This window comes from Equus asinus, chromosome 2 (genome assembly GCF_041296235.1).
Source record: "Equus asinus isolate D_3611 breed Donkey chromosome 2, EquAss-T2T_v2, whole genome shotgun sequence".
In the NCBI taxonomy this organism is placed as follows: domain Eukaryota; kingdom Metazoa; phylum Chordata; class Mammalia; order Perissodactyla; family Equidae; genus Equus; species Equus asinus.
The window spans coordinates 487,218-512,655 of NC_091791.1; the positions used below are offsets into that span (position 1 = coordinate 487,218).

At 60.0% G+C, this 25,438-nt stretch overlaps 3 protein-coding genes across 10 annotated transcripts; 2 read left to right on the top strand and 1 right to left on the bottom strand.

The window, feature by feature from the left end:
* Window positions 1-2,397: 2,397 nt before the first annotated feature.
* ECHS1 (enoyl-CoA hydratase, short chain 1) lies at window positions 2,398-9,518 on the top strand. Its single transcript, XM_014856880.3, has 8 exons — window positions 2,398-2,560; window positions 3,646-3,843; window positions 4,338-4,465; window positions 5,283-5,382; window positions 6,376-6,480; window positions 6,978-7,097; window positions 8,489-8,556; window positions 9,354-9,518. Exons 1-8 carry the CDS (start codon window positions 2,473-2,475, stop codon window positions 9,417-9,419), a joined length of 873 nt encoding a protein of 290 aa, XP_014712366.1. The 5' UTR covers window positions 2,398-2,472; the 3' UTR covers window positions 9,420-9,518.
* A 1,875-nt stretch (window positions 9,519-11,393) lies between these two features.
* Window positions 11,394-23,550, top strand: FUOM (fucose mutarotase). 7 transcript variants are annotated; one of them, XM_070520389.1, is made up of 8 exons: window positions 11,420-11,550; window positions 11,670-11,716; window positions 12,035-12,144; window positions 12,819-12,887; window positions 14,893-14,963; window positions 15,179-15,277; window positions 15,926-15,999; window positions 16,279-16,585. In XM_070520389.1, exons 3-8 carry the CDS (start codon window positions 12,060-12,062, stop codon window positions 16,343-16,345), a joined length of 465 nt encoding a protein of 154 aa, XP_070376490.1. In that variant the 5' UTR covers window positions 11,420-11,550; window positions 11,670-11,716; window positions 12,035-12,059; the 3' UTR covers window positions 16,346-16,585. The 7 variants fall into 7 exon arrangements, with proteins under 7 accessions (XP_014712369.1, XP_070376490.1, XP_044604200.2 ...); XM_014856883.3 differs by having other exon boundaries at window positions 11,394-11,716; XM_044748265.2 differs by lacking the exon at window positions 16,279-16,585 and adding an exon at window positions 17,531-18,083 and having other exon boundaries at window positions 11,428-11,716.
* Window positions 20,212-24,859, bottom strand: PRAP1 (proline rich acidic protein 1). Of its 2 annotated transcripts, XM_070520455.1 has the most exons (6): window positions 24,717-24,859; window positions 22,366-22,432; window positions 21,829-22,022; window positions 21,494-21,546; window positions 20,624-20,724; window positions 20,212-20,494 (listed from the first exon to the last, which is right to left on the bottom strand). In XM_070520455.1, the coding sequence occupies exons 1-5, from the start codon at window positions 24,722-24,724 to the stop codon at window positions 20,654-20,656; spliced, it is 393 nt and encodes a 130-aa protein (XP_070376556.1). In that variant the 5' UTR covers window positions 24,725-24,859; the 3' UTR covers window positions 20,212-20,494; window positions 20,624-20,653. The 2 variants fall into 2 exon arrangements, with proteins under 2 accessions (XP_070376556.1, XP_014712370.1); XM_014856884.3 differs by lacking the exon at window positions 21,829-22,022.
* Between the last annotated feature and the right edge of the window lie 579 nt (window positions 24,860-25,438).

A 25,438-nucleotide genomic window follows, 5' to 3' on the forward strand; every position in this document is an offset into this window, starting at 1 on the left:
TTTTTGCTCTGCTTTCGGAGGAATTCCTTCCATCAAGGCTTTCGTTTCTGCTGTCATAGTGTTTAATTTCCAAGAGCTCTTTCTTCTACAAATGTTTATTTTTAGAGAAGAGACACTTCATGGAAGTGTCAACTTAAAAAGCAAATTTTCCTGTAATTTTACCCTCAAAACAAGCTTATTCAGAAATAGCCAAAAGAATTGCAGTTCAGGATATGCCTGCTATAGAATAACACAACCAAATCCAGAGAACAAACGAGGGAGCTGCTTTATAGAAGAAGAGATAAAGCGCCAGGGCCTGTTCTAAAGGAAAGTCCATTGGGGGAGAGTAACAGGTCAGGGCACTACGCTCCTCATTGGCTGGGCTGCAGTGTTTCTCATTGGCTGAGCTGCAGCGTTTCTCATTGGCTGAGCTGCAGCGTTTCTCATTGGCTGAGCTGTGGTGTTCCTGATTGGTTGGGCTATTGCCCGCGGGAGAGAAATCTTCCTTCCTAGTAAAGTAGTTGTACTTCCTGGCGGAGATGCAGTGTCCTCTGTACCTGTTTGGTGTAGCTGATGATGTAGGATGGGGATGACGGCTCCCCCTGCAGACCTCCCACCCGGTTACTTGAGGTTTCTCTCTCTCATTTCACAGAAGCAATGTCCTCACTTCTCTGAGAATAGGATGAGAGACACTGAAGCTATTCTCCTGCTTAGCATTGCTCCAAATTATCTCTTTCCTGTTTCTTTTGGCTCTGTCTTCTAGGAAGCAGCTTTCCAAGATGTCAGGTAATGTTTCTCTGTCTGCTCATGAGGAGGAATGATAGGGGCTGTCTGGAAACATCAGGTCTGTGAGTGGGGCCCATCAAACGTGAGCTTGACTCCAGAGGAGCTGTTGGTTAGGGACCCTCCGTGGGTATCTTAGGTTATCTTAGGTCCTTCCTCGGGCTAGTCAGAGTCTTTCAGTCTCCTTCCTGGAGCACAGAGACCCGGCTCCCAGTATGTCCAAAGAGTGGGTGCAGTGGAGAGGGAGACTCGCCCTCAACTGCTGTGCCCCTCCTGGAACCCCTCTGCAGAGAATAGACTTCCAGGCTGCTGCAGGAGGACCGGACAGTCACCAGTGCCACTCCCTGGAATGTGAGAAGGGGGTCAGGAATCTAACCGTCTCCTAGGCCTGAGAATACAGTACCTATTCATTCAGATAATTCAAGGTGCTGAGGACTCATCCCTGAGTAACGGGCAAAACCCCAGCACCCATGGAGTTCCGCGGGGGGAGGCAGAAAGGAGACACAAATATATGTAGGTTTTCTCCAGTGAAACGTGCGTGGGAGGGATGCGCGCACTTTAAAAGGATGATGTTGGGACAGGTGTTGCCGTGGGCCCGAAGCAGTCTTTGAAAAATCCCTGCAGAGCTCGGGCTGCAGGCCGCCCCTCTCCTGGACCCTGAGCAGTCTCAAGCTGGTCCTACAGGCAACCAAGCCGGTCTGGGCGCCCGCTGCCAGGACGGCGGGGCGGACGGCGGCGCGTGTACTGCCTGCCACAGCGTTAAGCCTGCTGGGCCCAAGGCCCTGGGCTGCGCACTCCCCGATGCGGCGCCCCCTTCCTCACCCCCTGCCCTCTAATCTCCACAGGGGGCCGCGTCCACGGCGTCGCAGTCCCGCATGGAAAGCGCGCGGCTCGAGAATGGGCAGGGGCCTCCGGGCGTGCTGCGGGCTGGTGCCTTGAGGCTCTCCGAGGCCCGAGGCTCCCGCCAGAGCGCTGCACGTCCCTGGGCGGAGCGGGGGCAGCACGCAGCCCCGGGAAGAAACCGGAGGGTCGCGCCAGTGGCGGGGGCCGCGGGGACCCGGAGGCAGCAGCGCCACTTCCAGCTCGAGCGCGGGGCCCAGGGCGGCTCTCCAGATAGCTATCTGCCCGACCCCTGGCTTGTCGCGCAGCCCTCATCCCTCGACTACCGAGGAAAGGGCCAACCGCCCTGGCAAGTCCACTGGGACAGCATGTTTGGGGTGCACCGGGGTCACGTGTCTGCAGAGGGGCAGCTCTCCCTTCGGGAAACTCTCCCCCTCTGCCGCCTGAGGCGGAGCTGCCGGCCTCGGGGCTCCCGCTCGGAGGTCCCCGCGTGCCTGGGCCGCTTCCCCAGGGTCGGTGAAGCTGAAGCCCCCTTGGCCGCTGAGAAGGTCCCAGACGTCTGGTCCACCACTGGGGCGCCAGCTGGCAGGTAAAGACGCTCTGGGCCCCGAACCCCGAAGACAGCCGCTGGGCTCTGGCCGCTGACGGGCGTGCCCGCGGCGAGGGCCTGACTGGGGCCGCCACACCTTGCACGTGGGAGCGCGCGGCGCCGTCCCCGCTCCGACCCCGGGAGGCACGGCCCCTTCCGCCACCAGGCTGCTCTCGCGATGCCTGCGCGGTCTCGCGACGCGGCCGGCCGGGGCGGGGCGGGCGCTGACTGGCGCGGCCGGGGGCGGCTCCGCGGGCGGGCGGGGCGAGTCCGCAGAAGCCATGGCCACCCTACGCGCGCTGCTGCCCTGGGTCCGTGCGCCGCTGCTCCTCCGGCCCGGCTGGCCCGCGCCGCGCCGCTTCGCCTCGGGTGACTGCGGGGCTGGGGGGTGGGGGTCTGGCACTGCGGCCGCCGCGGGACCCCCGGGCCTGACCCCGGACTCCTGTGCGGGGCTCCCTGACCCGCTCCCGGCGCCGCTGCCGGGGCTGGCCGATCCCTGGGTCGCTGTTCTCGCCTCTGCTCTCCGGCCGGCCCCGCGGTGGGGGCCGGTCGGGGGATTGCGCCGGGCTGACACGACTTTAAGGGGACGCACAGTTGGGGCCCTGGAATTGCAGAGGGTGGCGCGTCTTCTCCGGAGGGGCCTCCTGCACAGGCCTGCCCGTGTCCACTGCTTCCCCCCTGTCCGCCCTGGGCTCCCTGCCTCCCCGCCAGCGGCGCCCCCTCCACGCGCCTGCAGCGTCCAGCCCGGTCCCTGAGCTGGGGAGAATCCCTGCGTCCTCTGCGTCGCTCGTGTGTCCACTTAACTACTCCGCCGCCAAGAGGCGCCGCCGTTCCGAGTTCTCTGACCCTCTCCCTGCGTCCGGGCCTGCACTCAGCAGTCGCGTCCTCGTCGTATGTGACAGGTGTCTGCTGCTGAACACTTCACTCGTGTCATTTTTGTGCCTCCCCAGCAAGCCCGCGGGGCAGGTACTGTGGTCCTTGTATCGTTGGAGAAAGCAATCACCCCAACGCGCAGACCCGCGCCTTTGTCTCCTCAGCTTCGCCTTTTTCCTCTCCAGCTCTTACTGACCCCCACAGTCTGAGCTGGCTGCCCAGCATGGCGGGATTCTGTTCTGCTCCGGCTCTATTCTCCTCACCTAGTTGGCACTTATTCAAAGAAAGAATTTCCCAGTCCCTCTTTCTGCAGGATCACAGGCCGCCTCTAGGGCACCTTCTGGGAAGTGCTGACCGAGGCATTCAGGAGAAGGAAGGCTGCTGTTCACTGCTGGAGTGTTTAACTGAAGGAACTGTTTAAACACCCATGAAAGCAGAGAGTCGTACAAAGGCCACCCGTGTGGCTGAAAGCTGCATGCCGCAGCCACCAAGAACTGAGCAGGAGTCACTGTCCCCTCAGAGGGGTACGTCCCCCCAGTTAGATGCCTACATAAATGGAATTCCTTTTTCCTTCTCCCTAGGCACTAACTTTGAGTACATCATCGCAGAGAAGAAGGGGAAGAACAGCACTGTGGGGCTGATCCGACTGAACCGCCCCAAGGCGCTCAATGCACTCTGCAATGGCCTCATAGTCGAGCTCAACCAGGCGCTGGAGGCCTTCGAGAAGGACCCGGCTGTGGGGGCCATTGTCCTCACAGGCGGGGAGAAGGCATTTGCAGGTGTGGGGGGCACGTGGTGGCAGGTGGCCCAGGTGTGCAGGGGGCAGTCTGTACTGGCCCGCGGGGCGTGTGGTGTTGTGGTTTGGTCACATGTAAAGGGGGCAGGGGAACTGCTGGGATGAGGCTCTCTGCATATCTGACATCCGTGTGTGCTCCACCAGCAAAAGAGGAGTGATTCCATCCTCCGTGGCCAGGTGTTGTGTGTGCTGGGGACTTAGGTGACCCCTGAGAGCCCAGCCTTCTCTGAGTCCACCTCAAGTCTGTCCTGTGGTACCTCTGTGTCACCTTTATCCACACGCATCACAGCATATTGCCACTGTGCCCGCTGCCCAGCTACGTGTCCACGTGGCCATCCCCTCACAGGCCCCTTGAGAGGGGGCCCTGCCTCACCCAATCCCAGCAGCCCCCAGTGCCTGCACACTGTTTGGTTTGGGGGATATGACAGTAGTGCAGTCCCTGCTCTTTGGTAACCGGGACCTCTTTTCCCCCGCTAGCTGGAGCTGATATCAAGGAAATGCAGAACCACACGTTCCAGGACTGTTACTCCAGCAAGTTCTTGAGCCACTGGGACCAACTCACCCGGGTCAAGAAGCCAGTCATAGCTGCTGTCAATGGTTATGCTGTGAGTGTCGGCCGGTCTCCTCTCACTCTGGATGCTAGAAGGAGCCGCACTTGTGCAATTGTAACCTTGAAAAGGCCTCAGTCTGGCTCCCAGGCCAGCAGGCCTTTCCTACCGAATGGGGTTGAAGAAGCAAGGACCGGCAGAGAGAAGGCACTTCAGCATCTGCTTTTGTCGGCAGGTGCTCTGCTCTTGGCTTTCAGATCCTTTTGTTAGTGAAGCCCCCACCCCAGTCCTCACCGTGACCCCGTGGACCCTGGGTACATTCTCCCCACTACTAGTTAAGGTGCAGGTGTTGGTGTTTTTGTGCAGTTTAATGATTTTCCAGCCTGTGCTGCACCTGTAAACCAGCCTCTTCTGCCACCGTGGAAAGGTCCGTGTCCTCTGTGCATCAGGGCACATGCAGGCATGTGGGCTGCTCACAGATGCAGGTGCTGGTCATGGCCTGTAAGAAGTGGTGACAGTGTTTCAGCTTGCGATTGTGTAATAAAGCTCCCTGCAGTAGCCAGGGTCAGCCAGTGATGTTTACTGGAGCACAGCCACGCCATTGGTTCTTACAGTCCCTGTGGCTGCCTTTGGGCCCCCAAAGCAGAGACTGTACGACCCCCAGAGCCAGAAGTGTTTCCCGTCTGGCCCTTTACAGAAAAAGTTTGCTAGCATCACCCATCTGTAGGTGATTTATGGGAATACGACTAATTTTGTGCTTCTGCGTTAATGTCTGCTCTACCCTGGAGTGTGTTTCATTTTAATATAAAATTTAGATAAACAAATAGAGTGATTTTCTGACATTCCACTGGTGATGTCTCCTGTTGTTTTTCAGCTTGGTGGTGGCTGTGAACTTGCCATGATGTGTGACATCATTTATGCAGGAGAGAAAGCCCAGTTTGGGCAGCCAGAAATCCTGATAGGAACCATCCCAGGTAAGGGTGATGACGTCTCTAGCAGAAACTCCTCAGGTAGTTCCCACGATCTGCCCACATCTTAGGTGCTCTCAGGCCTCCAGTAGAAGACGAAGGCGTGTGACCTGCATCTGAGGAGGAGCTCAGGGCTGCCTGTCTGCGCACATCACTCCGGCTGCCGACAGCTCACTAAGCCCAAGGGACACCGGGCTCAGAGTGGCCCTGGGGGCCTTGGAGCAGTGCCAGTTCCTTGATGACAGCCATATCCCATGTCAGACACCATTTCGAAAGGCTGGCAATGTGGTAGCTTATAACCGCAGTGATTTTTGCTCAGGAGCTGCATCTGTGGTGGTCCTTGTAGGTCAGAAGCTCAGGAAAGAGAACATGGTGACCATGGGCCAGTGCTGAGAGCTTGTGCCCAGACATGAGATGTCTGGCCACATGTCTTGCAAGGCCAGAGCAAGTCCCATGGCCTCACCCAAGTTTAGCAGAGCAGGAACTCAGAGCCCCCACAGGGAGGGCACCAAGAGCAGGGGTAGTGACACCTCTGCCCCCTGGGGTCCACCTGATGAGCGCTCTGGGCTTATGTCCCTATGGGGTCTGTGGCACCCAGAGCCCAGAGCATCACCTGAGCCAGTCAGGGTGGGCAGGGAGCAGCTGTGGGGTCAGAAGAGGATGTCTGGGTCAGCCGAGAACAAGGGAAGCCCTATATGACTTTCCCGGACTGCGGGCTCTTCCCGTACCAATGCTCAAGGTCTCCGCATCATTGAGGCAACTCCTGAGTCTGCTGGATTGTGGGCGTCTCCCCCAGGTGGTCCCCTTGGCTCGCTCTGATAGCCCCGGGGTTTCTCGGGTCTCCTCCTACTTCCCCACCTGCTGGCTGCCTCAGTTTTACCCACACACACCCCCAGAGGGACCATCTTCAGCCCCTAGAACTTGCCAGTAGTGTGTCTGTGGCATGTTGGCTGGCACTGGCCACAGAGCCAGCTGTGCCCAGCAGCCCTCTGCCCTCAGGTGCAGGGGGTACCCAGAGACTGACCCGCGCCGTCGGAAAGTCCTTGGCCATGGAGATGATTCTCACTGGCGACCGGATCTCAGCCCAGGATGCCAAGCAAGCAGGTAGGGCCAGGGCGCCCCTGGAGCCACCTCGCAGGGGGCCGAGTGGGGGCAAGGGCTGCATCTAGGTACTTCCAGGGAGATCAGCACAGCACTGTCAGGTGTCCGGAGGACCCAGGGGACTGACTGCCTTTGTTTTCTTATTTGAAATGCCACATGTACTAAAGGGTAACTAAAACGTACGTGTGGGTTAAAGAGTAATAATAAAACAACGTTTCCCCAAAGCCCAGCGTAAGCCTTGAGGGGTCCCCAGGGCCCTCTGCAGGCACACCTGCACCACCACCCCCGTGACTGCCCTTCTTCCCGTTCGTGCATCTGTAAGAGCCCAGTGGCCGTGGTAGCCAAGGGCATCGGCTGCCTCGGGGACTGTGTGGAGCCTTCCCTGTGTCACTGCAGCCCCCTTAGCACCCGAGAGACCTCCGCTCTCAGAACGTCCTTGTGACTCAAAGAGAAATGTGCCAGTGCTGTTTTCACACAGTGTTCACCTGTCTGTTTTTTAGGTCTTGTCAGCAAAATTTTCCCTGTTGAGACACTGGTCGAAGAAGCCATCCAGTGCGCAGAAAAAATTGCCAGCAATTCTAAAATTGTCGCAGCGATGGCCAAAGAGTCAGTGAATGCCGGTAGGGATCCCGCCAGGAGACAGTGCAGAGGGCCCCCAGGACTGCAGAGGGGTAGCTGTGAGGCTTCAAGTTTTGGGCTCTGAATTACGCATCCTAACCTCATCCTGGACAAAAATTAGGATTCTCACTATTTCGATTTTGGCTCTTTGTGGAGTTCTAGTTTCTAGTTGCTCGCTCACAAATTCTGTTGAAATGTTCCAAGCTCCCCTTGTTGCCAGAACCCGAGAACAGGGCCAGCGCTGGGGACAGACGGTGGAAGCGCTGGCATGCAGGGCAAGAGCCGAGAAGGGCAGGACAGTCCCTGAAGGAAGTCTGGCCCTGAGAAACTTGGCTCACCTCCCAGAGCCTAGGTGAAGACACTCATCTCGTCAGCGGCAGCTCGGCCCGTACTGGGCAGGGAGCTGTGCAAGTGGTCAGCAGCCTGCCCCTGAGGGATGGTGCAGGCTCACTAAACACCCGTGGAGCCGGGGCAGAGTTCACGCTGCTCACTGTTGCTCTGGCCTCTGCGTCCTCTCTCTGCCAGCACTGCGGCTCTGACCTCCCCCTCCTCACAGTTGGCTTGAGTTTAACATAGCAGTTTATTCTCAGCATTGGAGTAGGATTGTCCTGGGACAGACATGTCCTCAGGCAGCCACTTTGCCTCTTCGAGTCTGTGGTTATCTGCAGGAAAGCACAGTCATGCCCCCTGGGTTGCTGCCAGCCTTACTTGAGTGAGCTAATGTTTGTGAAGCATCTACACGGGCCAAGCACACATTGGAGAGGTGGACGCTGCTGTGACTAAGGGGTTGCTGACCCACAGTCGAATCGAAGGCCCCTGCTCTTGCTCCACCCATCACCCAGAGGACTCCCCACTGCAGGGGCTCGGACCACGGGCACTGCTTCCTAAGAGCAGCACACTGCTGCTGCTTCGCAGAAGGACAGGCCCACAGCAGTGGCCTTTCTTACTGCCCCGACCTTTGTCCTGGCACGTTGTTCCCTGTTCTGGCTTTCTTCCTCAATTATTATTGTTTATACTTTTTTCATACAATTTTGCGAGCCATCTCAAATCCTTTTGTGGTTGGACAGAGTTTGCTGTTCCACCTTCTCATCCAATTCCTCATGTCTCTCCCATCTCAAGGCCACCATTTCGTGACACTTGGGGGACCCGGGAGTGGGAGGCCCTCTGAGCCGTTTGCTTCACTGGTCTCTCTGTGGGGTGGTGCGTGAGAAAAGGGAGGCAAAGGAGCACGCCCAGAAGCCATGCGCAGGGATGGCGCTTCCCAGGCTGTGTGTTAAATCAGGGTGAAATTAAACTTTGTGCGAGTTGGGGACTGTTCCTTTCACCATAGGAAGGCGTTCTGCCTTCCCACATTCAAGCATCTCAGTTCATGACTCAGGGTTTTCTTTCTCAGCTTTCGAGATGACATTAACAGAGGGAAATAAGCTGGAGAAGAAACTCTTCTATTCCACTTTTGCTACTGTGAGTAAACAACATCCAGATGGAGAATCAGTTAGGTTCCAGCCCTAGAACTTGCTGGGAATTTCCTTGTAGGTTTCATGGTTAAGTACATTTCCTTTTGGTCAGAAGGGTAGCTTTCCCTGTAGCTGGGTCACCTGTGTTCTATCAGCAAGCCTGGACTTCTGCAAATAAAGTTCAAAAGTGCATAAACTTAGAAAAGGTCTCATGGATCGGGCCCTTAATCAGCAAGCTCCTGTATTTACATGTGATCCATTCCCCCATAATGTTCCTGGATCATTCCAATTACTTGGAATGGGGTTCAAGTGTATTATACTACTATAATCTGAAGCTTTAAAGCATTATTTTCTAGGATTTCTGCCGGTAACTTAAAGGAAATAATTCTTCTAGTAGTCATTAAAATTCATGTCTTTTATTAGAAAGTCCTATCTAGATGTTTTATAAAAGGAAGATTACAAATAGCTTTGGCTCTTGAGGAAGTGAAGATGCGTGTGTGTGTGCGTCTGGGTGTGTGCGCACAGGAAAGGATGTTAGTGGTTCCTGAGTGACCATCACCCGGCAGGGCGTCCATTAGGATACCAATTCCCAGGCTGGCCCTAACTGGTCAGGGAATCCGGATCATTCCCAGCTTTCCAGGTGATCCTGCTGCAGCTCCCACCCATCCCCCCGACCACCCTTTGAGCGTGAGGGCCAAGAGCAGGGGGAGGCCAGCAACAGCACACCCTGGACACAGGCAGCCCCACACCCCGGCTCAGTAGCGAAGTGTGAGTGTCTGCCTCTGCTCTGTCCCTTTCCCACAGGAGGACCGGAAGGAAGGGATGGCGGCGTTCGTGGAGAAGCGGAAGGCCACCTTCAGAGACCAGTGAGCACTGGCTGCCTGTGCCTCGAAGCCTCTCTCTGAAGAGGAAAATGTAATCTGTCAACTTTAGAGGCAAATAAATCTTTCTCTTTTAAAGGGCAGTAAAGTGACACACAGTTTTCCTCGGCCTACGCGGGGCTGTGCATAGCAGGCGGTCCTCACCCAGCAGTTGTGAGAAGCGCTATCAAGCACATTCTCATTTTGACCTGGGCATATTCTTCCTAATCAGAAACTGCTCATGAGCCTTCAGTGTGTTTGAGTTTTTACTTCATTTCAGGAACAGAGGGAAGTTTCGATGCCAAACACAGCACTCGGTACAGCACGTGGTGTTCAGACAGAACACATGTGGTCGGCTGGCATGTGGGTCGCAGCCTGGGAATGTGACCTTTGGGGAAGGCTTCGCTGAGGCACCTTAAAGGGATGCGCTGCTGCCTGAGTGACAATGTGAGATCACATCATCCTTAATCATCTCTAGAGTTGAATGTTCTATCACTTTTTTAAAACTTTTGTTTTGTCATTATAAATGACAACATTCAAACAGACAGAAGTCCTTAAAGTAGGCCACTCTGTCACACTCCCAGGGCACCCACCATTAACAGGTTATGTAGCGTCTAGAGATTTTTCTGTGCCCATGTGCACACATGCACAGGTATGTAGTTCAGTTTTCTTTTTACAAAAATGGTATCCCAAGTACACGCTTCTGCGAAGTGTGCTGGTTGTCTTTCTACTTACAGGTGTGTATAACTGCACCCTGTTGTCTAGCATTCTTTTTTATTGTGGTAAAATATATGTAACACAAAATTGCCCATTTTAATCCATTTTAAATGTATAGGTCAGTGGCAGTAAGTGTATTCACATTGTCTTGCAACCATCCCCACCATCCATCTCCAAGCCGTGTCATCTTCCCAAACAGAAAGTCTGTCCCCATTCAACACTAAGTCCCTGGTCCTCCCTCTCCAGGCCCCTGAAACCCTCTGTTCTAATTTCTTCCTGTCTCTGTGAATTTAGTAAATCAAGGTTCACCCAGGTTGTAGCATGCAGTAGACTTTCATTTCTTTTCATTGCTGAATAACCTTCCTACCAGCAGTCTTTTCAATGGCCCTGAAGTATTTTATGATATGAGTGTATCGTAATTTACTGATTCCCATGATATTGGATATTTAGACTGCGGCCAGTTCCTTGTTATCACAGCTGTTGTGAACAGCACTGTGGTGAATATTCTGTGTGTGAATCCTCGCACTTCAGTGCGACCATGTCGGTTAAATTTGAAGAAGTGAGCCACAGGGCCGCATGTGTGGGAGCACGGGCTGTGGGGACTGCCCGCCCTGTCCCATCAGCAGTAGGTGGGCACAGCCTCTTCAGTTCTCCTCGCTGCACGCTGGCTGAGTCTCCAAGACCCCCTGACTGATCACTCACTGGTGGTGGTTGATGCTGCACCAGCTGGGGCCATGAGCTGAAATGCCCCCAGGAGGGCTCTCTCTGTGCCCTGAGTTCCCTGCCCATACCTTCTCCCGGTTCCCAGGATGAGTGTCCTGAAGAGAGAATCAGGAAGAAGCCATACTGCCTTTTGTGACCTAACCTCAGAAGCCAGGCCACACCATTTCCAGCATATTCTGTTGGTGGAGGCAGTTATAAGAGTCCACCTGGTTCAAGGGAAGGGGACAGACCCCACCTCTCAGTGGAGGTGTGTCCAGGTCACTGTGGGATGGCAGATATAGTGCTGCTGCCATTTTTGGAAAACACAATCTTCTAAATACTCCAACCAGGATGAGGCCAGAGAACCACCATCCTGACACAGTCCTGGACATGGAGAGACTGTGGCTGCCCCTTTTGAGTGGTGGGCATGTTCTCCTGGCTGGGAGTGCGTGGGATGGGGCCGCGCCCTGAACCGGAAGCACAGTGTGGTTGGTGGTCTGGGCTCTGAAGGGGTTAACCGGAAGCGGAGCATCCCAGATTCCAGGCCTCTAGGGGCCAGATCAGAGGGGGAGGAGACTGGGCAGCTGACCTCGAGCTGCTCCCTCTTCAGGGGAAGGAACTTCGGAGGCCATCTGGACACCCGTGGGGCAGGGGGTCGGCCCTGAGGAGGGCAGGCAGCCGGGGCCCCTGGGTCAGAGGTCAGGGCGCTGCTACCTGGCCAGGTACATGAGGGACGTGGCGCCTAGGGGACAGGGAGGGGAGGCCTGCCGGGTGTCCCCAGCACACCAGCTGAGCCCAGAGGCCGCGCCTGACTGCCTGCCTGCCTGCCGGGGCCCTCCAGGAGGTGTGCTGCTTTCTCCGGCCGGGTCCAGAATGCTAACTGAAGGAGTAAGTCCGCGCTGTCCCGGCCCCCGCCCCACACAGCCACCCTGTGACAGCGGGGACCCGGCGGGGCGCGGGTCGGCGCAGGGAGGGGCGCTGGGAAGCCCAAACCACAAGCACAGGCGGCTCGCACCCGGCGAGGGGCGGGAGACCCGAAAGGTGCCTGCGGGGCTGGGCCAGGAGTCGCCCCAGCCGCGGTTTAGCCTGCGCGACGCGATGTCCTCGCGCACCGCGAAGGGACCCGCGCGCGTCCCCGCCCGGCTCCTCCCGCGGGTTTGCCTCCTCCAGGCCCCGCCCTCCCCTAGGCCCCGCTCCCTCTCCAAGGCCCCGCCCCCCCAGGCCCGCGAGCATGGTGGTGCTGAAGGGCGTCCCCGCGCTACTTTCCCCTGAGCTGCTCTTCGCCCTGGCGCGGATGGGGCATGGAGACGAGATCGGTGAGCGCGGCGGGGGCGGGGGGGCGAGGCCGCGGGGCCTCGGGGACGCCCACCTCGGGGCAGAAGTCGGGCGGGCGCGCGGGGCCTGGCCCAGGCTGTCTCCTCGCCGGGTCCCGGGAAGAACCGGGTCCTGGGGTGGCGGCATCGCTCCGGCCGCCCCGTCCGCATTCCTTAGGACACCGAGGCCCGGGCCGGGGGCCAAGCCCTCCCGGGCCTCAGTCGGCCCCAGGTGGTCACCAAGGCGGAGGCCCTTGGTCTGGGCGGGGCTGCGTCCAGGCAGGTACAGCTCCCGGCCCTGCGTGCGGCCCGGACTGCAGACCCCTCCCCAAGACGGCCCCGAGGGCCACCCGCGCTGATGCCCGGGGCTGCCCCGCAACGTTTGCAGCGATTTCTTTCCCGGGGGCCATGGGCCTGGGGCGGGGACTGCGGGGCCGACCTGGGGTGGAGGCCGCGGTTCGAGCTCCGCCCCGGTCCCGGCAACACCTGCAGACTCTCCTGCACCTAGCGGCTCCTCCTCTTCCCCTCTCTCTGACCGGCGTGTCGGGGGAGGGCAGTGGGTGTGGTCTGTCGCGTTGTCCAGTGACCCACGGGCGGCCCCTACCGGCGCGGTGGGAAGTTAGGCTGCGCGGACCCACCAGCAGTGGGGAGAGTGCCTAACCCGGGCGGCTGTTCAGTTCTTGCAGACGTGAACTTCCCCACCTCCTCCATCTGCAGGTGTGGCCCCGAGGAGATCCGCGCCGACGGTGAGCTGCCACCTCCTGCCCGGTGGGGTTGGGGAGGGTGGGCAGTGGTCCTGGCTCCGAGCTCCCCATCCATTCCCCAAGCACCCACCAGTGACCCAGGAAAACCCAGTGCCCGACCCTGGAGACTCTCCCTGCAGCCCCCAGCCCCAGAGGTGAGCCTGGGCCTCCTGCTCCATCTCAGACTCCACTTGGTGACTTCTTGCAAGTGGAGAAACAGGCCTGGTACCTTGTCAGCTGGCTGAGCAGTGGGGCCCCCGCTCACCCCCATCAAGTGTTCAGCCCTTACAGTGCTATAGAAATCCCAGCACTGGTGACCTGGCCTCACAGGCTCCCGATGTCCACACACTTGGTTTCTGAGATACTCTGACCCTTGGGGATGGATGGGAGGTGAGACTGAGGGGATAGTAGGAGCAGAGTTAGCAGTACCGAGGGTAACGGGGAGTGTGGGGTGAGGGCACAGGCACCCTACCTAGTCACATCCTACCTGGATGGGCGCTGGACTCCAGCTGTGCCTGGCTGCCCCACCCCACCCCACCCCAGTGATGCTGTGAAGCAGGAACAGGACTCTCCCTGCAAAGTTGAGGCCACCAAGGCACAGAGATGTGAGATGTGGGGTAAACCCACCTCCTCTGGACAGAGCCAGCCAGTGGTCCCAGGCCTGAACAGTGGGCTGCTCCCTCCCACCCAGTGGCCTGGGCTTCCACCCCCTGCTCAGGGAGCTGAGCCAGCCATGCCTCAGTTTACACCTTGAGCTAGGTAACCCCAGGTGCTCTCCTCCCCCAGGAGGTGGGACAAGGTGGGCCGTGGGAAAGGATGATAAGGAGTGTTTAAATAAATCACACCACAGCCACCAAAAGTGATGCACACACCCTGCTCATCAGTGGAAAACAAGCTGTTAGGGTTCAGAGTCAATACAGTCATCCCTAGGTATCCGCAGGGGATTGGGTGCAGGACCCCTGCAAATGCCAAAATCCACAGATGCTCATGTCCCTCAGTCATCCATTAGTTTCCGAGGGTTTCATACCCGGACACAGAGGGCCAACTGTATGTATGCAGAAAGGCTTAACCATGCAGAAATGCAGAGGCAAAGGCAGAATGAACTGCACGCGGACGGTGGCAGGGCTTGCTTCACGCCCTGAGACCACAGCCAGGTGTTCATCTTCGTCGGGTCTGTGTTTCCCGATCTTGTACAGCGAGTGTGCGCCACTTCAACACTCAGAAACCAGCTTTCCAGGAGAGCATGAACCTCGGAGCCCAGTGGGGTGTTTGGGGGGGCCTCAGAGCCCAGTGGGGTGTTTGGGGGGCCTCGGAGCCAAGTGGGGCATTTGGGGGCCCTCAGAGCCCAGTGGAGCGTTTGGGGGACCTCGGAGCCCAGTGGGGTGTTTGGGGGGCCTCGGAGCCCAGTGGGGCATTTGGGGGGCCTTGGAGCCCAGTGAGGCATTTGGGGGGCCTCAGAGCCCAGTGGGACATTTGGGGGGCCTCGGAGCCCAGTGGGGCATTTGGGGGGTCCTTGGAGCCCAGTGAAGTGTTTGGGGGGCCTCAGAGCCCAGTGGGGTGTTTGGGGGGCCTCGGAGCCCAGTGGAGCCTTTGGGAGCAGCCTTGGGCAAGAGAGGCCTCTTCCCAGCCCCGAATGACCTCATCACAGGATAAAGGTGGTAACCCCAGGGTCATCTCAGGGACCTTCTTGGGTCAAGGAGGTGGCCCCTCCTGGTGGACGGGTCACCACCAGCAATATACGTGGTGCAGAGTGAATGGGATGGCAAGTGCTGGGACAGTGACAGGTGCTGTGGCCAGGGCAAGGAGGCGCCAGTGTGACCTCGATAAGTGTCACCAGGCAGTCAAGCAGGTGCCTGCAGCTCCCCATCTGTCCTGGGCCCCAGTCTGTCCTTGCTGGCCGGTTTCGCGAGGCCCAATGTGAAAGGTGTGGACAGGCCAGCAGGCAGAGGGCTCTGTCCGCGGCCGGGTGGAAGAGGGCAGGGGTCTGAAGCTGGCACTCTGCCCTCAGGCTTGGGCATCCCACAGCTCCTAGAGGCCGTGCTGAAGCTGCTGCCACTGGACACCTACGTGGAGAGCCCGGTGAGGACCCTCATCACTGTGCTGCCCCCTCACTGCTTGGGCCTCAGTTTTCCCCTTGCCAGACCTCAGAGGGCCACTTGCCTTGGGGGGGAATATGTCCCCAAAGGGCCCTGACCCTGATCAGATGAGCCCTGAGACGTCCCCCAACAAGGGGGCCTGAGGCCCCCAGGGCAGCTAGATGGATAGGCCGCAGGGGTGATCCTGTCTGTCCCCAGGCTGCTGTCATGGAGCTGGAGCCCAGTGACTGGGAGAGAGGCCTCCAGACCCCCGTATGGAGAAGCTATGAGTCCATCCTCTTCATGGCCGGCTGCACGGTGAGCCCATGGCCCCGACTGGAAGGGAGCTGGGGATTTTCTGCATCTCCTTGGAGGCCCAGGAGGGCCCAGCAAGGGCCCCAAACTCCGCCCCACAGTTATGCAGGTGCCTGCTCACCTGCCACGGAAGAGTGACCCTGGGGGTGTGGCTGGCCCTGCCTGGGCCCTGCCCCAGCCTCCCTCCCAGGATCCTGCCCTGTTTGCCTCGGGGGCCCTCACCCGCCCAGCCTGTCCGAGTGGAGCCAGGGGAAGCAGGGTACCCCCGGCCCCTGTCTTGTGGTCAGAAGCCTGGTCCGAGGCTACGTGTGACCCTCCACCCTTCGAGGGGACGGGCCTGCCCTCCTGGGCCCACCCACTGGAGGTCTTGGGCAGGACCCACCTGAGGAGAGAACACCTTGGGCTCCCGTCCTGCACAGCGGCCCCCACTCCTCCAGGGCAGCTCAGAGGACGCAAGGGCCCCCAGCAGGCGCCTCACCCACCACAGCTCCCCTTGTCCCTGCTCATCTGGTCCTCGAAGGTCAGAGGCCGGGTGTCCTCAGCCCCCCGACCAGGAGAACCAGAGAAATGGAACTGAAAGAGGCCGCGCCTGCTGGTGCCCCTGCCCTGCGGGGCCGCGAGGGTCTTGCACCGTGCCATTTTGCCTTACAGAGCACCCTGGCAAAGATAGAGAGGTTTGAGTTTTATGAGCGGGCCAAAAAGGCTTTTGCTGTTGTAGCAACTGGGTGAGTTCTGGCTGGGACAACTGGGTCCGCCGGGTCCACAGGGTCTGCCTGGATCCACCTGGGTGGGTAGGTCGGGTTGGTCTGGGCCGATTGTGGGGCCCGTCCCCGCCCCACTCCCACTCAGCCTCTGCCCTGGCTGAGACTAGATGTCCCACAGAGGAGGGGACACGGGGGTTGCCTGAGGGCTGTCCCTGGGCCTGTCCAGCGGGTGGCAGAGCAGGAGCCTGGGCGCCCTGGCCTTCCCACCCACCTCGGTGCTCAGCTCAGCTCCTTACGCAGGGAGACAGCCCTCTACGGAAACCTCATCCTCAAGAAGGGGGTGCTGGCCCCTGATGCGCTGCTCTAGGCCTGGCGAAGACCGCCCCAGGCCTAGAGAGGGATCTGGACCCCTGAGCCCAACAATGCCACCAGCAGGCCTGCCCGCAGCACAAAGACCTCACCCAGCGGGGGCTGCGGGGGTGGCGGGTCCTGGGGAGCCCTGCTGACCAGGCTGAGATCCTCCCAATTTATGATAACAATGGCAAAGGGTAGTGATTGTCATCCTTCCGTCCAAAGGTTTAAACAACAGCTTCTTCTCACTCACAAAGGCTTGTTTGGTGCTGAGCACAGGGAGGCTGTGGGCTCCCCAGAGAGCAGCCCCCGTGAGCCCTGAACCTCAGGTGGGAAGTCAGGCGTCCCTCTTCCCAGTAGGTTTGGGCTCCCTGAGCCAGCGAGTCCCTGGGCTTGGGATGAGACCCTCACAGGTAGAGACCCTCACCTGAGGAAATCTGCAGAGGACCTGGGCAGTGACCTGGGGGCATGGGCTGTGACCTGAGGGCCTGGGCTGTGACCTGGGGGCCTGGGCAGTGAGCTGAGGACCTGGGCTGTGACCTGAAGACCTGGGCTGTGACCTGGGGGCTTGAGCTGTGACCTGAGGGCCTGGGCTGTGACCTGGGGGCCTGGGCAGTGAGCTGGGGACCTGGGCTGTGACCCGAAGACCTGGGCAGTGACCTGGGGGCCTGGGCTGTGACCTGAGGGCCTGGGCTGTGACCTGGGGGCCTGGGCAGTGAGCTGAGGACCTGGGCTGTGACCCAAAGACCTGGGCTGTGACCTGGGGGCCTGGGCTGTGACCTGGGGACCTGGGCTGTGACCTAGGGGCCTGGGCTGTGACCTGGGGACCTGGGCTGTGACCTAGGGGCCTGGGCAGTGACCTGGGGGCCTGGGCTGTGACCTGAGGGCCTGGGCGGGGGTGTGGCCACACAGGGTACTGCAGGAGGCCAGGAGTGGGTACAGTGGTTGCCCAGGCAGCTCTGAGTGGGGTGGGGCTTCTGCATCAGTCCCCTGGGCTGCAGACACTCAGATGGTCCTTGAAGAGGGCCCTAGGCTGTTCTTCAGCCCCAGAGGCAGGAGGGCAGGTGGTGACTGCTGGTCTGGATGCTCTGGGAGGTGACCGTGTGTCGGGGTGCTAGCAAGGGCGGGGTGTAGGGCTTGAGCTGCCTGGTGGCTGAGTTCCTCCCGAATGCCCAAGAGCCTGAACTGTCCTGGGAAACAGGGATCAAGGACAGGAGAACACCCAGTGCCCAGGTGGAGGGCCAGCCAGGAGGGGTGCCTGCAAGGCTGCGACAGCTTCCCGGCATGAGGCTTGGACTGCTCTGACTGGGGAGGGATTTCCACCCGCCAGTGTCTCTGACCCCAAAGTCTCTCTGAGGGCCTCCCCCCCGCCCCTCCAGACCTTCCTACGGACACATGGGTGCAGGAGCTGGGGTGACCGGGGCTCCCAGCCTCTAGATCCCTCAGGGCCTGGGGGAGGCGTCCCTGACATCAAGGATCCTGCGGGGCAGACAAGCCCACCACGTGGACATCTGGGGCTCAGCCTGGGGAAGCAACCCTATTCTGGGCCTGTCACTGCCAGGGTCTTACCTCAGACCCTGACCCCGTGGCCATTTCTAGCCACCCGAAGGCCTTTCTTTAAACAGCTTTGTTGAGGTCTAATTGATGCTTAATAAACAGTACGCTTACAATGCCCAGCGAAATACATTTAGGTATTGTCTACACTCCCCAACCAGGCAGGCAGCACCCCCACCCTGTAGTCTGCTTTCTGTCACTAAGGGTAGAATTTTGCATGAATGGAGTACCGGGCGTGCTCCTCTCTGGCTCCTTTCCCTCAGCGTGACCATCTGGGACTTGTGTCTGTTGCCCGTATCGATAACTTCCCATTGTTGCCCAGCGGTATTCCATCATGCAGACATGCCACAATGTTCTATGCGTTCACCTGTGGGCGGGCGCTGGGCTGTTTCGGGTTTGGGCTGTCACAGATGAGCACACACAAGCCTGTGTGGACGCGAACCTTCATTTCTTGGATGAACACATAGGAGTGGAACGGCTGGGCCATACGTTAAGTGTACCCATAATTTTCTAAGAAACTGCGAAACAGTTTTCCAAGTAGCTGTCCTAGTTTACGTCCCTGCCCGCAGGGAACCAGAGTCCCGCCGTGCTGGTCTTTCCTGTCGGCTGCTCTAACGGGCGGGCCTGTCGCGGTGTCCCTCTGGTTTTAGTTTGTGTCCCCTGATGATTAATGATGCTGAGCATCTTCTCCTGGGCTTATTTGCCTTCCGTCTGTTCTCTCTGGTGACACGAATGCTCAATCTCTTGCCCATTTTCTCTTGGCACCAGGGCCTTTAGTGATTCTGGTCACCAATTCAATGTGTTGGGCTGGGGGGCGGGTGCCCACACCAAGCAATTCTGCCCTCCTAGTCAACATCACCCGCCCACCAGCGGTCACTCTGCATAAGCAGTGTTGCCTAGTGACACGGGGAGCAGAGAGGGTAACCCAAGCTCAGGGCTGTCCAAAGGGTGTGTTTCCTTCTAGAGACAGGGAGAGTCAGGGGGGAGAGCTTAGGGGAGGGGCTTTGCAGGGGCGGGCACCAGCCTCGTGGGCCTCAGCCTTGCCTCTCCAACTCCAGACTTCCCTAAAGGGCCCAAAGGAGCCACACCCAATGTTGGTGACAGACCTCCCCGGCCCCTTCGGGCTGTGCCCCGGGGTCTCGGGTCGCAGGCAGCTGAGCTGGTTGTGGCCTCTGCTGTGCCTCCTCCTCACAAGGCACAGAGTGTACCCCCAGCTCATTCTGCCTCTCCTTGTGCACTCTGCCACACAGCTGTGCCCTCAGGTCTGAGGAAATGCCGACGGGGGATCCTGGCTCCTCCAAGGCCAGAGAGAGACTTGGCCACAAACACCACCCTGGGTCTGAGCTCCTCAGGGCTCCCTGGTCCCCAACCACCTGGACCTGAATTGCTCAGGGGTGGCCATCCCTGACCTGGCAGAGGAATGACTTGGTGGGGCTGTGAGCCCTGCATGTGCCATGCAGGACTCGGGCAGCCTGAGACCCGGACACGATTCTGGGGCCTCTGCATAGATGCTGCTCCTTGGATCCAGGGCAGGAGCAGGGCCATGCGTGTTCAGCATGCCCACCCTGTTCTTAGCAGGATGGCAGGTGGGGTGCACACTGATGAGGCTGGGACCCACTCTGCCCCTATGGGGGCAGGACCCCGAGCAGGTCACTGTCCAGACCTCAGTCTCCGCATAGGTAACGTGGGGGTGACAAAGCTCCTGCCTTGTGGGGTGCTCTGAGGCCATGACCATGTAACCTGTCCAGCAGCGCATCTCAGGATGAGTTCTGCCGCTCTACTCCTCCAGGGAGTTTGGGACCTGCTGGGGGACTCAGGAAGCTCTAGGACACCAGAGGTCACCTGGACAAACCTGGGTTCACCTGTGCACCTAAGCACTTGTCCATTTGTTCATCTGTGCATCTGAGCACCTGTCCACTAGTTCACTTAAGCGCCTGTTCACTCGTTCACCTGTGCACCTGTCCACTAGTTCACTTGAGCACCCGTTCATTGTGCACCTGTCCACTAGTTCACTTAGGCACCTGTCCATTGTTCACCTGTCCAGCTGAGCACCCATTGTCTCTGCTTCCCCCTCTTAAGTCCTTTCTGTTCTCAGGTCCCATCTGTGGGGAGCCCACCACGGCTCCATTTCTCTGGTCCCAACCACTGACCTCTGCCACACCCCTGGCCCCATCCCAGCATGCCAGGAGAAGGCCTAGGGGGAGTAGATAGTTCTGGGAACATGGACTTGGGTATGGGGAGCCAAGAGTCAGCCGTGTGCTGCCCCGGGGGCTCTGGATGTGTAGGACACGACCCCCGTCTCCTAGACAAAGCAGGCCAGGGCCATGCTCACTGTTCATAAGAAACAGTTGGCCTCTTTGCAGTTTATTTTTCCCATTGGGGAGGAGTCAGCACCCTCAGGAGTCCCCGCTAGTGTGGTAGATGTGGTCTCGATCCTCCTCTGGCCCCCGAAGCACCTGGCGCGACAGCAGCACCTGAGACCGGGGCCCTGCCTCCTCCTGGGCCTCCTCAGGTGGGGGATGGTACAAGCTGTCATAGTCGGGCTCAGGGCCCCTCCTGGGGCTCCGGAGGCCACCCAGGATATCCTTCGTTCCTGCCCGGCCCTTGGTGCCTAGGGACAGATAGATGGAGGTGCAGCCTCAGTTTCCCTCCCAAGGCCTCATCCATCCAAGTCAACTCCAAGGGGCTCCCCTGCTGTGGCCTCTTTCCCCTCGGGGGGTGAGGGGGCGCTTGCCCTCACCTTGCTGCTTTTCCTGGATGGGGGCCAGTGTCAGTGAGAGGAGCAGTCGCATGAGCTGGTCATCTTCCTCCGGAGGCTCCACGGCTCGGGCACCCCAGACCCTGCGAGCGCAGCCGGGTCAGGTCCACATGCACAGCGGGAGGCGGCTCCCCGCCAGAGTCCTCAGAGGCTCCAGTCCATCACCCAACAGCTGCCTCTCCCTCAAGAACTACAGCCAAGCAGCCTCCATGGAACCCAGACCCACGGGCCAGGTGTCCCTACCACGTCCCTGAGCTGCAGGAGTCGAGGGGCGCTAGGAAGTTCGGAGCCTCCCTTGGGGGGTAACCCTGAGGGTGAAGGATGTGAGGAAAAATCCTCCAGGCCAAGACTGAGGTTGCCCTGGCTGCAGCCCAGGGTGCTCCCCAGTGACGGATATGGTACCGGCACTGGGCCACGGGGACCCCGTGAGCTTGGGGAGGACTCCCTCCAATTCCAGTGTCATTGGGAGCCCAGGCCACACAGGCTGGGACTGGCGCTGCATCCTCTGTCCTGGCAGCTAAAATCAGCCAGGTAAAATCAGCCAGGATGCCTTGTGGGTGCAGGGAAGGGGCCATAGTTCAGAGGCGGCTCTGTCCATGACCCAGGGACATGGGCAGGAGCCACCTGGAGGCTGCCAGCAGAGCGGGGCCGCTCAGGGGTCAGCCTGGAATGCCCAGGCCCCATTCCCTGCTCATTGCTGACGGATCCTGTGGGCTCCCGTGCTGGCTGGAGTGTTGCCCCCTCCTCAAGGCTGCTGGGCAGTGTTTCCCCTCCACCCTTGATGCCCCAGCTCAGGGAGGGCCCGGGAGGGAGGATAGCAGGGGGCTTGGGCGGAGCTGCCGGGACACTCACACCTCTGTGTGCTGCTCCAGGGCCCTGCCTCTGCCTTTGGTCTTGAAGAGGACCTGGAGAGTGAGGTCACAGGTATGGGCTCAACACGCTCCACCGGGGTCCAGGGTCAAGGACACCCAGGGAGACCCTCTGCCAACTCCAGCCCACCCCCGCCCACCCTTCCCGGGCCCTCTGGGTTCTGGCTGGAGGCCTCGTGATTTCTGGGGACACCAGGGAAGATGGTTGGGGCTACACCTGCACCCCCCACCCTGGCTGGTGGCCTGAGGAAGGGGAGCTGCTTCCTCCGAGCCCAGCCCTCCTTGTGGGGCAGTTGGGGACAGGGGTGCAAATGAAACCAGTGACCGCAGTGGAGCATCAGCGCCTGGCAGCTGTGGGGCAGCTGTGCCTGTCCTCCTGTGCCTCTGGCCAGGAAAGGGTGGGCCTCCCTGTTCCCCTGGTCACTCCCAGGTGTGCAGGGCTGAGTGGCCTTGTCCCAGGGTTGGGGGAGGACACAGCTCCACGCACAGTCCTGGCCCCGGACACCAGTAATCTGCAAGAAGAGCAGCTGAGGGGCCTGCACGAGGAGGTGCCCAGGCTTCACGGCACAAGTGAGCGCCATCAAGGCCCCTCCATCTGCAGCCACCTGGTGTCATCGAGGCTGGCCCACCAGGCTGCACAGAGGGGCCCGCTCCTCCCATCCTGAGGGTTCCCCCCACGCCCACAGCATCCCCTGGTGCACAGGGACCTGCAGTCACGTTGGTGCCCCGTCTTCTCTGTCCTATTCCAGCTTGCTCCACCACCCCCCCAGCCCCCCCCCCCGCCACCCCCCCGCCTGCTGGCTGGGTCAACAGGGAGAGCCATGGTGGGGCCCGGGTGGAGTAGCCCATACATACCTGGGATACTGAGGCCGTGCCTGCCTCCTGCAGCAGCACAGCCACCAGGATGGTGACCAGGAGGAGCCTGGGGGGGCGGGGGGGGGGAGCGAGAGGAGAGTGAGAGGCAGGTACCTCCAGACAGGACGCCGGATGTGCAGCCTGGTGCAGCCAGAGACCTGGGTCCCAGCAGGGAGGCCTGGGACCGGGTCCGCAGGTCATTTTATCTTCTCCTCATCTCACAGACCAGGACACACAGCCACAGAGAGGTGGGACTGCCACAGGCCCACACCTGCTCCCGGGCCCTCAGACCAGGGGCTGCTCCCCACCCTCAGCCGCTGCACCCCACGTTCTGGTCAGATCCCACGCTGCAGGCACCAGCCGCCCACGTGGATCTTCCAGCTTCTGGCGTCTGTCCTGGCTGCTGCACAGGGACACACATGCACCTCTCAGGGGGGCAGAGCAGCTGTGCACGTGGCTCCCTCAGGGCCAGGCCGCACGTCTCTCTGTCCCAGAGCTGTGGTGGATGGTGGTACCATCACCTGGGCTAGAAGCCCAGGAGGAGGCGGGAAGGATGGTGCCTGCTCACAGCCAGCCTGACCTCTGGGGAGGCCGCGGCCCGCAGGGGGAGGAGGTCCAGGACCAAGCCCCCACAGGGGGCCTGAGGAGCCATGGCCCAAGGCAGGAGACACAAAGAGACACACAGGATGGAAGGTGACTGATGGGCTCGGCAGCAAAAGGCCCTGGAGGCCTCGTCTAAGACAGTGTCAGGAGGGCAGAGGACAGGAGGCTGACTGGTGCGCCTGTATCTGAGTGTGTGTGCACCTGTGTGTGTTTGCATTATTAAAAAAACAGACAACAGGCCCAGAATGGGTCGCTATACCAAGCCCCACATCGGGAGACGGAGACGAGTTGGTCACAGCTCCACTGTCCCAGAAATGGAACTGGAAACCAGCTGGTCTGGAAGCCCAGGCCCAGCACCAGTGAGGTCACCCGCCTGACCCAACCCGCCAGCCCCTCCAGGAAGTCACCTTGAATGACCACCTGCTTTTGCCAGTGTAACTTCCTTGTTCCGCCACTTTCTGCCTACGAAAGTCTCTCATTTTGTACAGCTCCTCAGAGCTCCTTTCTATCTGCCAGATCAGATGCTGCCCGATTTGAACTGATTTTTGCTCAAGTAAACTCAAAATGTTTCGTGCACTTCAGTTTATCTTGTAACAGTCCATGTGCACACACGGTTCCTCAGGTCCTGGAGAGAAGGTGTCTGTCTCTGCAGCCGGCGGGGTAGGTCCAGGCTGGCCCCAGGCTGGGGGAGGCAGGGGAGCGCAGGGGTCCACAGGGGCCTCGGATCAAGGCTTCCTACACGCTGGCCCGCGGCCCTGGATTCCAGCCACACAGAGACCTTCACTCCTTCTCTGGTGACTCAGTACTTTGGAGTGGGGGTTCCATGCACACCACAAGAGCCAAAGGGCAGAGGCTGAACTGGGAACCTGTGCACATGTGTCTGGATACCACACCCACCGCCACACTGCCCAGCTATGCCTGGGAAAAGACTTCACAGGACGGGGTGCTGCTGGGCACGGGGAGCGGGACAGCAGTGGGGAGCATAGGGCAGCCTGGCTGTGGGCCCCCCTGTAGGCCCCTCTGCAGGCAGAAAGTTCTGGAAACCAAGGGGTCCCCAAGGCCCCCAAGCCACCAGTGGCCCACCTCTCTGCAGGGAGGCATGACCTCTGGTCCAAGCTGGGGGGTCCCAAGGACAGGAAGGCCAGCAGTGAGCTCTGGCTTGGAGGAGGAGGGACTCCCACAGAAAGAGGGGGCCCTCACAGGAGGAGGACAGCCTCCCAGGGTCCAACAGGAGCCCCAGTGCTTCCTGAGCCTCATACCCCAGCTTCCAGTGTGACGTCCCCTCAGGGCAGCACCTGCCCCTGTTGCCAGCCCCAGGCTCATCTCATCTTCTTGACCCCCTTTCCTTTGGGCAGTCACAGACCTGCCTCCTTTGAGCCTCCCACCTCCTGCTTGCGGGGGCTCCTGGGTGATTCCCCGCCAGGTCAGGGGACCCCAACGACAGGTACACATTCTTACTCTCTCATGGGAGCCACACGGGTGGGCCTCAGAGCTGGAGCCCAGACACAGACACCACATGGCGACTCGGGAGGGAGAGCCCTGTGCACCCCCAGGGGAGCCGGAGCACTCGTGGGGACCCCAGCCAAACACGGGTCTGTGGACAGAGCCCCCTTCTCCCTCCCCCACTCTCTCTCCCCTGGAGCAGCCAGGGCTGGGGACACAGCAGCCCCGGGGCTGCTCTCTGAGACACATGCCCACACAGCAGGCGGGTTTGGGTGGGGAGTCTGGCCTCGGGAGCACAGCGTTACCTGCTCATGTTGGAAGCGCTTCTCAGTGCAGAGGGTGCTTGGGGGGCCGTAGTTCCAGGTCCAGGCAGCTGGCGCCCAGGAATCTAAACGCCTGGCCTGCACTGCCCTGCCCAGGCCTCTCTGGGTTTTATGGCCCCCATGTGGGCGTGTCCGGACAGAGGTCAGGGGCCAGGTGACTGAGTCCACCCAGCGGGCCCCACCCTACCTGTCTGTCACACCCACAACCTGCCCCTTGACCCGTCTACCACCCACTTCAGCACAGAGCTGACTCAGCTCTACCTCCCCCATCACCCCACACACGCCTGCGCCCACTCCAGGCACCCCGCAACCATTGCAGAGCTCCAGAAGGTGACCCACAGCGCAGGAGCAATTGAGAACAGAGTGCTCAGATGAGCTCCGGAGCCTTGGGGGACAACAGAGGACACGAGTGGCTTTCTTTTGGGGGGCTGCTCCCACCCCAACCCTAGGTCAGTGGGCACAGTAGCTCCACAGGGCAGGCAGCAGGAAGACCAGTGGCTCCGGAAGGAGGGTTTGGAGCCCTGGTGGCCCCAGCCCTGACTGGGAATGGGTCAGTCGGGGTGAGGGGGCAGGGGGCGGGGCTTTGGCTTCCTTGGTGCCCTTGGCTGACTGCAAGAGGGGGCACGGGCCAGCTCCACACCTGGGTCACCACAAGCCTGGGCACACCTGCAGAAGAGATGGGAGAGGGCCCCACGGAAGTGAAA